Source organism: Colossoma macropomum, unplaced genomic scaffold, assembly GCF_904425465.1.
Source record: "Colossoma macropomum unplaced genomic scaffold, Colossoma_macropomum, whole genome shotgun sequence".
In the NCBI taxonomy this organism is placed as follows: domain Eukaryota; kingdom Metazoa; phylum Chordata; class Actinopteri; order Characiformes; family Serrasalmidae; genus Colossoma; species Colossoma macropomum.
The window spans coordinates 1-13838 of record NW_023495180.1 but is presented as its reverse complement, the minus strand read 5'-3'; the positions used below and the strand labels follow the sequence as shown (position 1 = coordinate 13838).

The 13838-nt window shown below is 42.9% G+C and overlaps 1 protein-coding gene across 1 annotated transcript; it reads right to left on the bottom strand.

Moving 5' to 3' along the window:
• Positions 1 to 422: 422 nt before the first annotated feature.
• LOC118801105 (GTPase IMAP family member 7-like) lies at positions 423 to 13336 on the bottom strand. Its single transcript, XM_036561275.1, has 3 exons — positions 13082 to 13336; positions 5144 to 5818; positions 423 to 466 (listed from the first exon to the last, which is right to left on the bottom strand). Exons 1-3 carry the CDS (start codon positions 13179 to 13181, stop codon positions 423 to 425), a joined length of 819 nt encoding a protein of 272 aa, XP_036417168.1. The 5' UTR covers positions 13182 to 13336.
• Between the last annotated feature and the right edge of the window lie 502 nt (positions 13337 to 13838).

Genomic DNA, 13838 nt, shown 5'->3' with positions numbered 1-13838 from the left:
GTGGTGAAGAGGGAGCTGAGCAATAAGGCAAAGCTCTCTGTTTACCGGTCAGTCTACATCCCAACCCTCACCTGTGGTCATGAATTTTAAGGTAATGACCGAAAGAATGAGATCACATAAACAAGCAGCGGAAATGAGTTTTCTTCGCAGAGTGGTGGGCTATAACCTAATGGACAGTGTGAGAAGCTCAGTCATCCGGGATGAGCTCAGAGTAGAGCTGCTACTCCTCCACATTGAAAGGAGCCAGTTGAAGTGCTTCAGGCATCTGATCCTCCCTTCGGAGGTTTACCAGGCACAGCCAACTGAGACGAGACCTCAAGGCCATCCCAGGGCCCACTGGAGGGATTATTATATCTCCATGTTGGCCTGGGAGCATCTTGGGATTCCTCAGAATGAGCTGGAGGATATTGCAGGGAACAGGGCTATCTGGGCTTCTCTGCTTTCCCTATTGCAACCGCGACCCTAGCTGAATCAAGTGGGTTAAGATGATGATAATGCTTATTATTATTATTATTTTTTACAGCAGACATAAAGTTGAAATCATGCAGGATTAGATTTATGATTCATTATCATAAATCTATGAAATAGACGATTAGGAATGATTCTTTTCTCTTATATTGCTTACTATAGATTTGTACAGGGTTGAGATAGTTACTCAAAAATTAGTAGTCAGCTACTTTGTAGCTACTTTCCCAAAATTTGTAGCAGCTACAATTTAGCTACTTCTCTAGAAAAAGTAGTGGCTACTTTTTAGCTACTTTTTGAAAAGTAGTGCACTACTTTTTAGCTATTTTAAGATTGTCAGAATGTTTGTGAATCTCCACCTGACGCAACAAACAAGCCCAACTGACAGTGTGAACAAGAGACTGCATTTAATTATGTGCCAGAAAGAAACATACAATTGAAAAGCTGTAAATGTACAAAAAGATCACTAAAATGTGAGTTTAAGTGTAACCAACAGTCAAACTTACACAACCAAGACATGATATCCAACAAAAATGTAGATTAAGTAAAGGCAAAGTCAATCATTCCAGGTTTATCCTAACAAAAATCAACCAAAATAACCGAATTCAAACCAAACAACTTTGTGCAAAGCACTGTCAAATGTTGAAATAAAACTGCTCTGATTTAAACATTTCAGCAAGATCTGTACAGACATGACATTCAAAGACTTTTGTTAAACTGCAGCAACACTTTAGCCTTAAAATTCTCATCAGTGATGCTGGCTCTGCGCAGTACTATTAGCAATAGTCTATTATGAAAATGTTTTTCTGCTTTAGCTAACGCAGGGGTCGGCAACATGCGACTCTTTAACTGCCCTGTTGCGGCTCCACAGAACTATTTTAGGTAAAATAACATAATTTGTAAAATCGTTATCACACACAGTTCTAACACAGTTTTCACAATAAATGGTCTTAAACGCTGGAGTTAATGTAGAACTGTTAATGCACCAACATTTAACGCTGAGGACTGACATGCAGACTGCTGGACACAAAGCAACACAGGTAACACAATGGCAAAGAGAAAGGTTTAAGATGAGTGTTGATAATTTGAAGACGAATGGACTTGCTTGTTTCCTCATACGTTTAATCTGCGAAGCTGAAGTTGCTTCTCTTTCTCCAGCTTCTCGGTTGAAAAGTCCCGTTCTACCATAAACGGCGCAGCAGTACAATCTGGCGCCTCTGGCACCATTTAAGGTGGAACGGGACAATTTGAATGAGAAGCTGGAGAATGAGAAGCAACTTCAACCTCGTAAAAAGTAGAACACTGAGAGATGTTTTACAAGAAACTCACGGAGAAGTTTCCTGAGATGCGAGAAAAGAGGCTATAGCTGAGCTAAGCTTAAAGCAGAGCAAAGTGAGTCTGTGTTTTCATTTATATTATACTTTTAGCCTGTATTAGTATCATTAGTATTATCAGCACAGACTGAGACATACTTACAGTCAAGATGGTAAAACAGGTATAAAATGTTTTGGCTCCAAAGGTGGTTTCATTTTTGTTGAAAGGACAAAATGGCTCTTCTTAACATTTGGGTTGCGACCCCTGAGCTAAGCCTACTAAGCACGTGGGGGAAGCGTGTGACCGTTTGCTTGAACTGTCCGCAGCTCAGTCAGGACAACTGCACAGTCGCCACCAGCCCAGTTAACGACCACATTCTATGGTTCGGATTTTGCGCAGATTGCCTGAAGCCTGTAGCGAAAATTATCGCTTTAGCTAGACAAATATTTGTAGGCGCCACAGCTATTAGCTACAAAAATTTATAGTTAACTACAAAAAGTAAAACTTTTAAAACAAAAACAAAAACTATGTGAGAGTCATGTGATACGTCTTTTGAGTATTTTAGTTTACACCTGTATGCACCAACTTTGAATGCCGTTGAGGATGGCATGAGCCAAAATACCTGTAAAATAAAAAGATTTAAGCAGTTATAATCTCTTTCTTATATATTTGCTGTGTGTGGGCCTCTGTGTTCTATTTCAGTAAAAATGTAATGAAAAAAATGTCCTTGTGGTTAATTAACTCAGTGTCTTACTGAAAATAAAATGCTAACTATTTTGTAGTAATGTATTGTAGTTTTGTCATACATTTAGTATAAGTAGGGACTTTGGGACAGTGGCAACGTATTCTATGGAGTGACGAATCAGCTTCTCTATCTGTCAGTCTGATGGACGAGTCTGGGTTTGGCGAATGCCAGGAGAACATTACCTGCCTGACTGCACTGTGCCAACTATACAGTTTGGTGGAGGAGGGATGATGATATGGAGCTGTTTTTCAGGGGTTGATCTAGAACCCTTAGTTCCAGTGAAGGGAAATCTTAATGCTTCAGCAGAACAAGACACTTTGGACAATTGTATGCTTTTTTCCTGTTGGTTGTTTCTTACACCATCAGCTCTAGTTCTTGTTTGATAAAATGTTTTAAATGTTTGGTTTGATGTTTTTCCCCCAGTTTACTGTCCTAAATAACAGAAATAACACAACTCAACAAACTCCAAAATGTATCATGCATTATTTATGGCAAATGCAAACGTAAAATACAACACAGCCTATGCAAAAAACAATGAAGACTGTCCTATTTTAAGAAAATAATTAGAATCATCTTGAGAGAACTTTTTTTTGAAGTTTTTTTTTTTAGAATTGCATTTAAGAACATTCTTATGATCTTATTTAAGAAGTTTTTTCTTAAGAAAGCTTTTGTGAATCCAGGCCAAGGCTCTATGGTTGGATGAGACAAAAATAGTTTTTCAGCAACAACCAAAAAAAGACAGTTACACAGAAAAGTACCTCATCCCCACTGTTAAGTACAGTGGAGGATCTGTGCTATTTTCGGACTGTGAAGTACCTGCAGATTTAAATCTGCCAGTGCCAACCTTTGGCCAGCTTTTGACATGGCGATCCCAGTCCACTGATCTAAATCCCACTGAAAATCTGTTGGTTAAGCTGAAGATGAGAGTCTAAACGAGAGGATGAGGACTCTGGAGACACTAGAGAGATAATCTATATTGAGGGGTGATCTCAACAAATTTCAAAGTAGTAACTTAATGACGGATTTTGCGTCATAAATCACACCTTGTCTTCTCAGCTTTATAACTCAGGACTGCTTTACCGCAGCAGTTCACTACGCACATCCTCAGAAACTGCGGAGTCTCCCGCTTCTAAAAACAGCGGCGCCATCGCGGTCCGACGAAGCGTCTGTGAGTAATCCACTGTGGAAAAACAGTCAAATAGACGCTCCTTCACAGTTTCTGTTTTATTCTTCTACTAAATCTCAGTTTCTGTGCTGATAAACTCTGCATTTCGCTTTATTTACACTACTATTATTTATTATAGGGCTTCTGAAACGTTTACACGGTGTTTCAGATCTAATATCTGATTAATTTAGTCAGTATTATCGACCGAAAACGCCTCTCAGCGCCTCCGCCGATTAGCCGCTCTGCAGCTCCAGGCGCGTCTTTCACTGCCCTCCGTTAAAAAACCGCTCTTTCGCTCCGCTCCTCGCGCTCTGATCACCGCGTGCGCGCGCATCTCGCTTTATTTCCACTACTATTGTTTATTATAGGGCTTCTGAAATGTTTACACGGTGTTTCAGATCTAATATCTGATTAGATGAGTCAGTATCATCGACCGAAAACGCCTCTCAGCGCCTCCGCCGATTAGCCGCTCTGAAGCTGCGCGCGGCTCGGCAGTGTTCCTGCTGTGTTTGTGCGCGTGTTTCTTAGCAACGGCCCGTTGGTCACGTGCACGCTCATCTAGAACTGAAGATGTGCGCGCACCTTCAGAGCCTTTTGGCGTCCGTCCAACCCCGCTGGACTGATCCAGATTTCAGGTTTATATTACGGTACAGACTCTTTACTGTGTGTTTTCTAGATAAACCAGTGTTTATCTGATCATTTCTGGAAGGATTCTTTATTATAGGAGTCACTGTTATTATAAGCAGCTGATAATAAACACCCAGTGTACTAAAACAGTGTTGTATTAGCTGGAATATTAGCCATATTGGCCCTGAACAAAAAACCCAAAGGCTTGACCTGCTGTGTCAGCCTGTCACATGCAGTTTTAACAACCTGCATGTCTCCTTTAGGTGAGAATATCAAGAAAAATAAGTCCGCCTGATGCTAATCACATACTATTTGACAGTAATAAGCCATATAATGAACAATCATCAAAATTCTTATATTTTCAGCTCATAGACACTTTATCCTAAAACTTTCTCATTGACATCTAAGAGGTGCAGTGATGTTTTGAATAGATACAGTCAAAAATAAGTAAAAAAAAAAAACAGGCGCTTGGTAAATTTTTGATCAAAACATGTCCAGTTTCATAAAAATATCAAACTTCTGTGGGCATTTACAACTCAGGTGATTACATATTTGAGAAGCAACATGTCTTCTGAACATAAAACAACATATAACATGTGGCTGTCTCATATAATTACTAGAGTTACAACAACTGAAAGAGGAACTGACAAAAACGGGGGGAAAAACACACCTAATAGTGCTAGGGCTCTAAGGGTTTTTAAAGATCTATGACTAAATTTACTTCAATTAAAGTTTTGATTTTTAAACATTTTTTCATTGTGAGAGTTATTGAAGCATAAAGATGTTTTTTCACCCATCTTTAAGGGTGCCAGCTGACTGTAACTTACCCTCTTTCTCAAGTCGTTCTCGTTGTTTTAACTCTCTGGACTTTGCTCTGGTCATCACAGTCGTCTTCCACTCTGCAGTCTCCTCCAGTATCTTTGCCTCAATTTGGAAATGAGCACCATCATTTATTCGCACTATATCCTCAATCTTTTCCAGCAGCTGCGTCACCTGAGATGTATTATCTGAGACTGTACTGTCAAAGACATGATATCTGTTCCCGCATCTCTCTATCAGCCACTTTAGAGCTTCCCCCTCTTTTTCAATGTGCTGTTCTATAGTTCTTTTCCCCAGAGAGCGGCTTCTAGTGAACAGCACAAGAGTGTGTGTCCAGATCTGGTCACCAAGGAGTGCAAGGTGATCCACTGCAGTTTTCCTGTGCTTTTCTGTGAATGGAATGTCAATCTCGATGACCAGTAGGATCGCGTGGGGTCCTGGATGGCACAAAGAAACTCCTTGAACGAGCTCCTTTTTCAGAAAGTTTGCAGTGTCGCTCAGTGGAAAATGCTTCCACCAGCCTGGAGTGTCAACCAGCGTCAGCTCTCTTCCACACACATTTCCCTGTAGCTTCTCACACTGAGCAGTCCTCTTCTGATTCGGCAGGAAGTCTTTTCCAAACACGGCATTGATCAGTGTGGTCTTCCCAGCAAACTTCCCCCCAAACACCACAGCTCTGAGCTCTAAAACGCAGAGAACAACAGACAGACAGTCAGAGGGATAAACAGACTGATTACGGGAGGAGAAAAAGTATTTGTATAAGATGTTTCTTGTCTCTATGTCTAAAATATGTCATGGTAGATTCCCTAAACTATTCATGCTACCTGAAACAATAATATCCTTCAGTGGAAAACCGAAATTTTTAAATATCTAAAGCTGCATGTTTCAAAGTTCTAGATTACATGCCTAAACCAGTTTCCTTCCAGGACTGAAAGTCTGATGCCACTCGCTGTACTTCAGCTGAGGAAAGTGCATATCACCTGACACTGTGTTGAACAAGATTATAGTAGGTTATAATGAGTGAGGTCACAAATTATACTTTAAAGAACACTTGGTTGTCCAAACACATTAAAATGAGGTGAAGTTGTTTGCAGCAGGAAGTGGCGGAGAGCCCGGGCTCCCTGACAGTGTGGCCTTTGTCTCCTGTGGGGGGAGCCACCAGCTCTGGAGGCATTGAATATGCAGTGTCAGAGCCAGTTAGTGTATCTCCGTCAGAGTGAGGGCACCATGGCTTACTGTGACCTGAGGGGTTCCACCAAGCCAAAGAGCAGGACGCAGAGCTCTCTTGGACACGCGGATGACTCTAGATGGGACAGAAACTCGGTTTGGCAGACTTGACTGCTAAGGTGCTTTGTGCTAGTTGGGATGCATGATGAGATGTTGTGCCATGTGTGGGAGGAGCCGGTGCCTGGGAAGCGTGTTGCAGCTACTGGTGCCACACAGCCTTAGGGAGGTGGTGTTAGGCAAGGTGCATGCTGAAGCAGTTGCAGCAGAGGGTCTACTGGCCAGGCTGCTGAACAGATGTGAAGCTGTATGTGCATTACTGTGATCAGTGCACAAAGAAAGAAAGGACCCCCACAGTAGTCACATGACCCACTCAGTCTCTGATGGAGAGGACGCCCATGGTGTTAGCGTTTGGCTAACACCATGGACATTATTCAAGAGTCACCTTGAAGTTCTCTGATTCTTCACTGTGTTTCTGACGGCTGGTTTGTGTGTAAAAGTCACTTTGAGTCACACTTGTTTTAGTCACTCTCTCAGAGGCTGTAATGGAACACCAGCCAGGATGAAGTACAGCCTCCATTTACAGAGTTACAGCTAATAGAACTGAACTGAATTGCTTACTGGGTCCTGGATTTCCTGACTGAGAGAGCTCAATTAGTCAGGATCAGTAATAATATCTCCAGCACCACCATACTGAGCACCAACGCCTCTCAGGGCTGTGTGCTCAGTCCACTGCTGTTCACTCTGCTGAGTCACGACTGTACTGCAAAGTACAGCTCAAATCACATCATCAAGATCACTGATGACACGACTGTGGTGGGTCTGATCAGCAAGAATGATGAGTCAGCATACAGAGAGGAGGTGCAGCGGCTAACAGACTGGTGCAGAACTAACAACCTGTCTGTGAATGTAGACAAAATTAAGGAGATGGTTGTTGACTTCCGAAGAGTGCAGGGTGACCACCCCCCACTGAACATCACTGGCTCTGCTGTGGAAATCGTCAGGACCACCAAGTTCCTTGGTGTCCACATCACAGAGAACCTCGCCTGGTCCTTCAACACCAACTCCATAGCCAAGAGAGCTCAGCAGCACCTCTGTTTCCTGCGGAGACTAAATCAGGCTCATCTCCCCCCTCCCATCCTCACTATGTTCTACAGGGGACTGTGGAGAGCATCCTGAGCAGCTGCATCATCGCCTGGTTTGGGAATTGCACCGCCTCCGACCGCAAGACCCTACAGCACATAGTGAGGACAGCTGAGAGGATCATCTCTCTCCCCTCCATCATGGACATCTACACCACACGTTGTATCCAGAAAGCCACCAGCATCGTGAACGACCCCATCCATCCCTCACACAGACTTTTTTCACTGCTGCCGTCTGGCAGAAGGTACCGGAGCATCCGTGCCATCACTGACAGACTCTGCAACAGCTTTGTTCCTCAAGCTATCAGGTTTTTAAACTCAGAAGGACTGAACTGAAAACCCCCTCACATACATACTACACACTCACACACACACACACACATAAACACATACTCTGTGTTCTCTCACACACACACACACACACACACACACCTCTTTTGATGCTCTACTTGCTCTATCTAGAGCATTGCTGCTATCACTGTGTTTACACTGTGTTCTAATCAAGTACTGTATATATCTCACAGATCACAGCATGTTAAATATCTCTGCACCTTATTCCACAACCTCATGTCCTGAAACGAGTGTTGTGTCGGTGCTGCACTGTCCTGTCTGTTTACCGTGTCTAATGTCTGTTTTATTTATCATATTTAGTGTATTGTTTCTAGTGTAAATTTGTTTGAACACTATGTCTGCATGTTGCACTTTGTACTGTCTATTTTGTTCCTTGTTGCACCGTGTTGGTCCTGGAGGAACGTAATTTCGCTCCACTGTGTAGATAGATGGAATGACAATAAAAGCCTCTTGACTTGACACCATATTTAAACATTAATCTGTATCAGAGATCTGAGAGCTGCTCCTGTAAAAGTGATTGATCTTGTTTGAACATTTGAATGTGTTGTGAATGTCCTGCCTGTTACACAAACTGTCTGTTTCATCAGGTACCTCTAGGTCAGGGGTCACAACCCAAATGTTACGAAGAGCCATTTTGTCCTTTCAACAAAAATCAACCCACTTTAGGAGCCCACTTTAGAAACATGTCCATTATTTATGTCCATTTTATTGAAGTAACGTTTACACATCATGCACCTGGTGGTAATTTATAAGCGAAGAAACCCTTTTCTTTCTCCATTCTGTAGTGGGACAGATGAGAAGATATGTTGGCTGGGCATGCACAGACCTGGGGCTCAGCAAAGTGACGTTATAGCCCACCCATTTGGAGTTTTGCCCCTCCTATTTGAAGCTTTGGTCCGCCCATTTGGAGTTTTGCCCCTCCCATTTAAAGCTATGGTCCACCTATTTAGAGTTACACCCCTTCCATTTGAAGCTTTGGTCCTCTCATTTGGAGTTTCACCCCCCTAATCTGAAGCTATGGCCCACCCATTTGGAGTTTCGCCCCTCCAATCTGAAGCTATGGCCCACCCATTTGGAGTGTTGCCCCTCTAATCTGAAGCTATGGCCCACCCATTTGGAGTTTTGCCCCTCCCATTTGAAGCTATGGTCCACCAATTTGGAGTTTCGCCCTTCCCATTTGCAGCTATGGTCCACCCTTTCAGAGTTACGCCCCTCCCATTTTTAGTTTTGTTTCTCCTCTTTGAAGCTATGGCCCACCCATTTGGAGTTACGCCCCTCCCATTTGCAGCTATGGTCCACCCTTTGGGAGTTATGCCCCTCCCATTTGGAGTTTTGCTCCTTTTCTTTGAAGCTATAGCCCACCCATTTGGAGTTTCGCCCCTCCCATTTGAAGCTATTGTCCACCCATTTGAAGTTTCGCTCCTCTCGTTTGAAACTATGGTCCACCCATTTGGAGTTACGCCCCTCCCATTTGCAGCTATGGTCCACCCTTTCAGAGTTACGCCCCTCACATTTTTAGTTTTGTTCCTCCTCTTTGAAGCTATGGCCCACCCATTTGGAGTTACGCCCCTCCCATTTGCAGCTATGGTCCACCCTTTGGGAGTTACACCCCTCCTAGTTGGAGTTTTGCTCCTCCCCTTTGAAGCTATGGACCACCCATTTGGAGTTACGCCCCTCCCCTTTGCAGCTATGCTCCACCCTTTTGGAGTTACGCCCCTCCCATTTGGAATTTTGCTCCTTTTCTTTGAAGCTATGGCCCACCCATTTGGAGTTTCGCCCCTCCCATTTGAAGCTATGGTCCACCCATTTGGAGTTACGCTCCTCCCATTTGCAGCTATGGTCCACTCTTTGGGAGTTACGCTCTTCCCATTTGGAGTTTTGCTCCTTTTCTTTGAAGCTATGGCCCACCCATTTGGAGTTTCGCCCCTCCCATTTGAAGCTATGGCCCAGTCATTTGCAGTGTTGTCCCTCCTATGTTGTGTTTGTGTTTTGGTGCCCTTCCCCCTCTTTTTCCTGTGGTTCTCATCTGTTTCAGTAAAGAGTTCCTTTAAGAGAAAATGGCAGACTTGGTTCTTCTTCTGTGTCAACACTACAACCTTATAGTCATGTTCATTTGTACACAGTTGCCAGGTTTAGTAGGGGGCAGGGCACAATCTAAGGTGGAGTAAAATGTGGTTGAGCAGGTTTGAGTAGAATGTGTTTCTTTGTCTTCTTGTTTCCTCAGAGCCACATTCTGATTACTATCTGACAGACGTTTTTCAAGAGTCACCTTAAAGTTCTCTGATCCTTCATTATAAGTGTTTCTGGTGGCTGGTTTGTGTGTAAAAGTCACTTTGAGTCACACTTATTTTAGTCACTCTCTCAAAGGCTGTAATAGAACACCATTCTCCGTTTACAGAGTTACAGCTGACAGAACTGAACTGAATTCATTGCATAATATTTAAACATTAATCTGTATCAGAGATCTGAGAGCTGCTCCTGTAAAAGTGATTGATCTTGTTTGAACATTTGAATGTGTCTAAGCAGTAACGAATGAGTAGTGCTGCATTAACACTTAACTACTCTTAACTATCTAACTATCTACTCTCTAACTACTCTTAACTATCAAGGACTACTAGTTAACTACTCAGTAGGTAATAGTGAACTAATGATTAGGGTAGTTCACTATAAAGCACAGTGAAGCTATGGTCCACCCATTTTGCATTTTGCTCCTCCCATTTGAAGTTATGGTCCACCCATTTGGAGTTATGCCCCTCACATTTGAAGCTATGGTCCACTCAGTTGGAGTTACACCCCTCCCATTTGAAGCTATGGTCCACCCATTTGGAGTTATGCCCCTCCCATTTGAAGCTATGGTCCACTCAGTTGGAGTTACACCCCTCCCTTTTGAAGCTAGGGTCCACCCATTTTGCCCCTCCCATTTGAAACTATGGTCCACCCATGTTGTGTTTTGCTTCTCCCATTTGAAGCTATGGTCCAGCCATTTTGCGTTTCATCCCTCCCATTTGAAGCTATGGTCCATCCAGCTGGAATTTCGTCTCTCCCATTTGAAGCTACGGTCCACCCATTTGGAGTTTCATCCCTTCCATTTGAAGCTATGGTCCACCCATTTGGAGTTACACCCCTCCCATTTGAAGCTATGGTCCACCCATTTGAAGTTACACCCCTCCCATTTGAAGCTACGGTCCACCCATTTGGAGTTACACCCCTCCCATTTGAAGCTAGGGTCCACCCATTTGGAGTTACACTCCTCCCATTTGAAGCTATGGTCCATCCAGCTGGAGTTTCACCTCTCCCATTTGAAGCTATGGTCCACCCATTTGGAGTTACGCCCCTCCCTTTTGAAGCTAGGGTCCACCCATTTTTCACCCCTCCCATTTGAAGCTATGGTCCACGCATTTGGTGTTATGCCCCTCCCATTTGAAGCTATGGTCCATCCAGCTGGAGTTTCATCCCTCCCATTTGAAGCTACGGTCCACCCATTTTGTACCCCTCCCATTCGAAGCTATGGTCCAGCCATTTTGTGTTTCATCCCTCCCATTTGAAGCCATGGTCCACCCTTTTGGAGTTACACCCCTCCTATGTTGTGTTTGTGTTTTGGTGCCCTTCCCCCTCTTTTTCCTGTGGTTCCCATCTGTTTCAGTAAAGGGTTCTTTTAAGAGAAAATGGCAGACTTCTTCTTCTGCGCCAACACTACAATCCTACAGTCATGTTCATCTTTACACAGTTGCCAGGTTTAGTAGGTGGCAGGGCACAATCTAAGGTGGAGTAAAATATGGTTAAGCAGGTTTGAGTAGAATGTGTTTCTTTGCCTTCTTGTTTCCTCAGAGCCACATTCTGATCACTATCTGACAGATGTATTTCAAGAGTCACCTTAAAGTTCTCTGATTCTTCATTGTGTCTCTGATTCTTCATTGTGTTTCTGATTCTTCATTGTGTTTCTGACGGCTGGTTTGTGTGTAAAAGTCACTTTGAGTCACACTTATTTTAGTCACTCTCTCAGAGTCTGTAATAGAACACCAGCCAGACTGAAGTACAGCCTCTGTTTACAGAGTTACAGCTGACAGAACTGAACTGAATCCCTTACATCATATTTATACATTAATCTGTATCAGAGATCTGAGAGCTGCTCCTGTAAAAAGTGATTGATCTTGTTTGAACATTTGAATGTGTTGTGAATGTCCTGCCTGTTACACTAACTGTCTGTTTCATCAGGTACCTCTAGGTCAGGGGTCACAACCCAAATGTTATGAAGAGCCATTTTGTTCTTTCAACACAAATCAATCCACCTTGGGAGCCTCAACACTTCATGTCCATTTTACTGAACAATTTCCCATCATGCACCTGGTGGAGATTTACAAGCAGAGAAACCCTTTTCCTGCTCCGCTCTGCAGTGGGACAGATTTGGAGACATGCTGGCTGGGTGTGTGAAGATCTGAGGCTCAGAGCGGTTCACTGTAGAACTGAATATTCTGGCAGATCATCAAACAGAATTTCTTTAATATACCTGTAAAATGTGCAGTTACTGTTTACATTAATGTAAAGATTCATACATTAATAAAACACGCAGTGATTCAGCACTGCTGACTGAACTACATCATAAAAACTCATACATTAAGAAGTCACCATGACAGAGAGAGAAAAAGGAAAGAACATCTACAGTTCTTCAGTAAAGCTGTTCTTACAGTCCTGCACATCTCCTCACATCACTGTTACACACTGACATATTAAACCAGCCAGTTTACATTTAGATTAATATGATTATTATTTTAAAACGGAGCAGATTTGACTTTTTACAGAGATTTCAGGCTCTCTCTCTCTCTCTCTCTCTCTCTCTCTCTCGCACGTCACTATTTGCATAAAACGTATGATGATATTAAACACGGTTGCTTTTATCGCAGCGTTAAGATGAGAAGTAGAGTTGCGACCACCATCCGGAGCCCCTCTCACTCTAAAAATGGCTCTCAGGTCAACCTAAAAAAAATTACTTCCGTTTTATGCTTTCAGTTTTATAATAAATACTATGAATAAACGGCTCTTTCAATCAAACTAATTTTTGAGATGAATAAAACTGGTTAATTTATTTGTTACGACATGAAGTCATTTTTAGGTTGATCTGATGAGCCACTTTTTACAGTGTAACACTGAACCATCCAGGTGACGCAGCTCTAACGAGACTCTGCTGATTTTATTCCGCACTGGAAACTGAACGGTGGGATCTTTACTCACCCATCAGGGGACGGACTGAGTCTGCTCCGCTCTCAGATCTCTCCTCACCCATCAGGGGACGGACTGAGTCTGCTCCGCTCTCAGATCTCTCCTCACCCATCAGGAGACGGACTGAGTCTGCACCGCTCTCAGATCTCCGCTCTTTCTCCTCAGATCCCCGATCTCAGAGTTAGTTTTATGGTCTATTCCAGACTCATTCTGCTCCCGGACTCCTCAGAAATCCGGTGACGCCGCTGAAGTGTGCGCTCTTACTTTCGATTCTAGTTCACGGGTGTTGTGACTACCCGCCCTAACCGGTCCGACCGGACAGGCGCAGATCATTATCAATCTAGCGCTTCTCGCGTCTTACTGCGCTCTGAGTGTCATTCTGCCTCCAGAATTACCTCGAGTGCAGATTTGGGTTAATAACCTTATTAACACTGTAAAAAGTGTCTCGTCAGATTTGCCTGAAAATTACCTAATGTGGAAACAAGCAACTTAACCAGTTTAATTCAACCTAAAAATACATTTAAAGAATCGTTCATTCAAAACATTTATTTAGGTTGAATTAAACTGGTTAATTTATTTGTTCAACATGAAGTCATTTTTAGGCAGATCTGACGAGACACTTTTACTGTGCACTCCTGATGAGATGGTTATCAAAATAATAATAATATGATCTGACCCTTTGTTCATTAAGGATACATGATTATTTTAATGAAGTATGAAAACAGTTGTTTGTTTCTGATGAATGCATGAAAATAGAAGTAAATATTGG

Coding starts and splice junctions, on each gene's coding strand:
- LOC118801105 (XM_036561275.1), bottom strand. CDS start 13,181: ATGGGTGAGGAGAGATCTGAGAGCGGAGCAGACTCAGTCCGTCCCCTG. Junction 5,819..13,081: donor CTCAGTCCGTCCCCTGATGG/GTGAGTAAAGAT, acceptor TCTGCGTTTTAG/AGCTCAGAGCTGTGGTGTTT. Junction 467..5,143: donor AGAACGACTTGAGAAAGAGG/GTAAGTTACAGT, acceptor CACTTGATTCAG/CTAGGGTCGCGGTTGCAATA.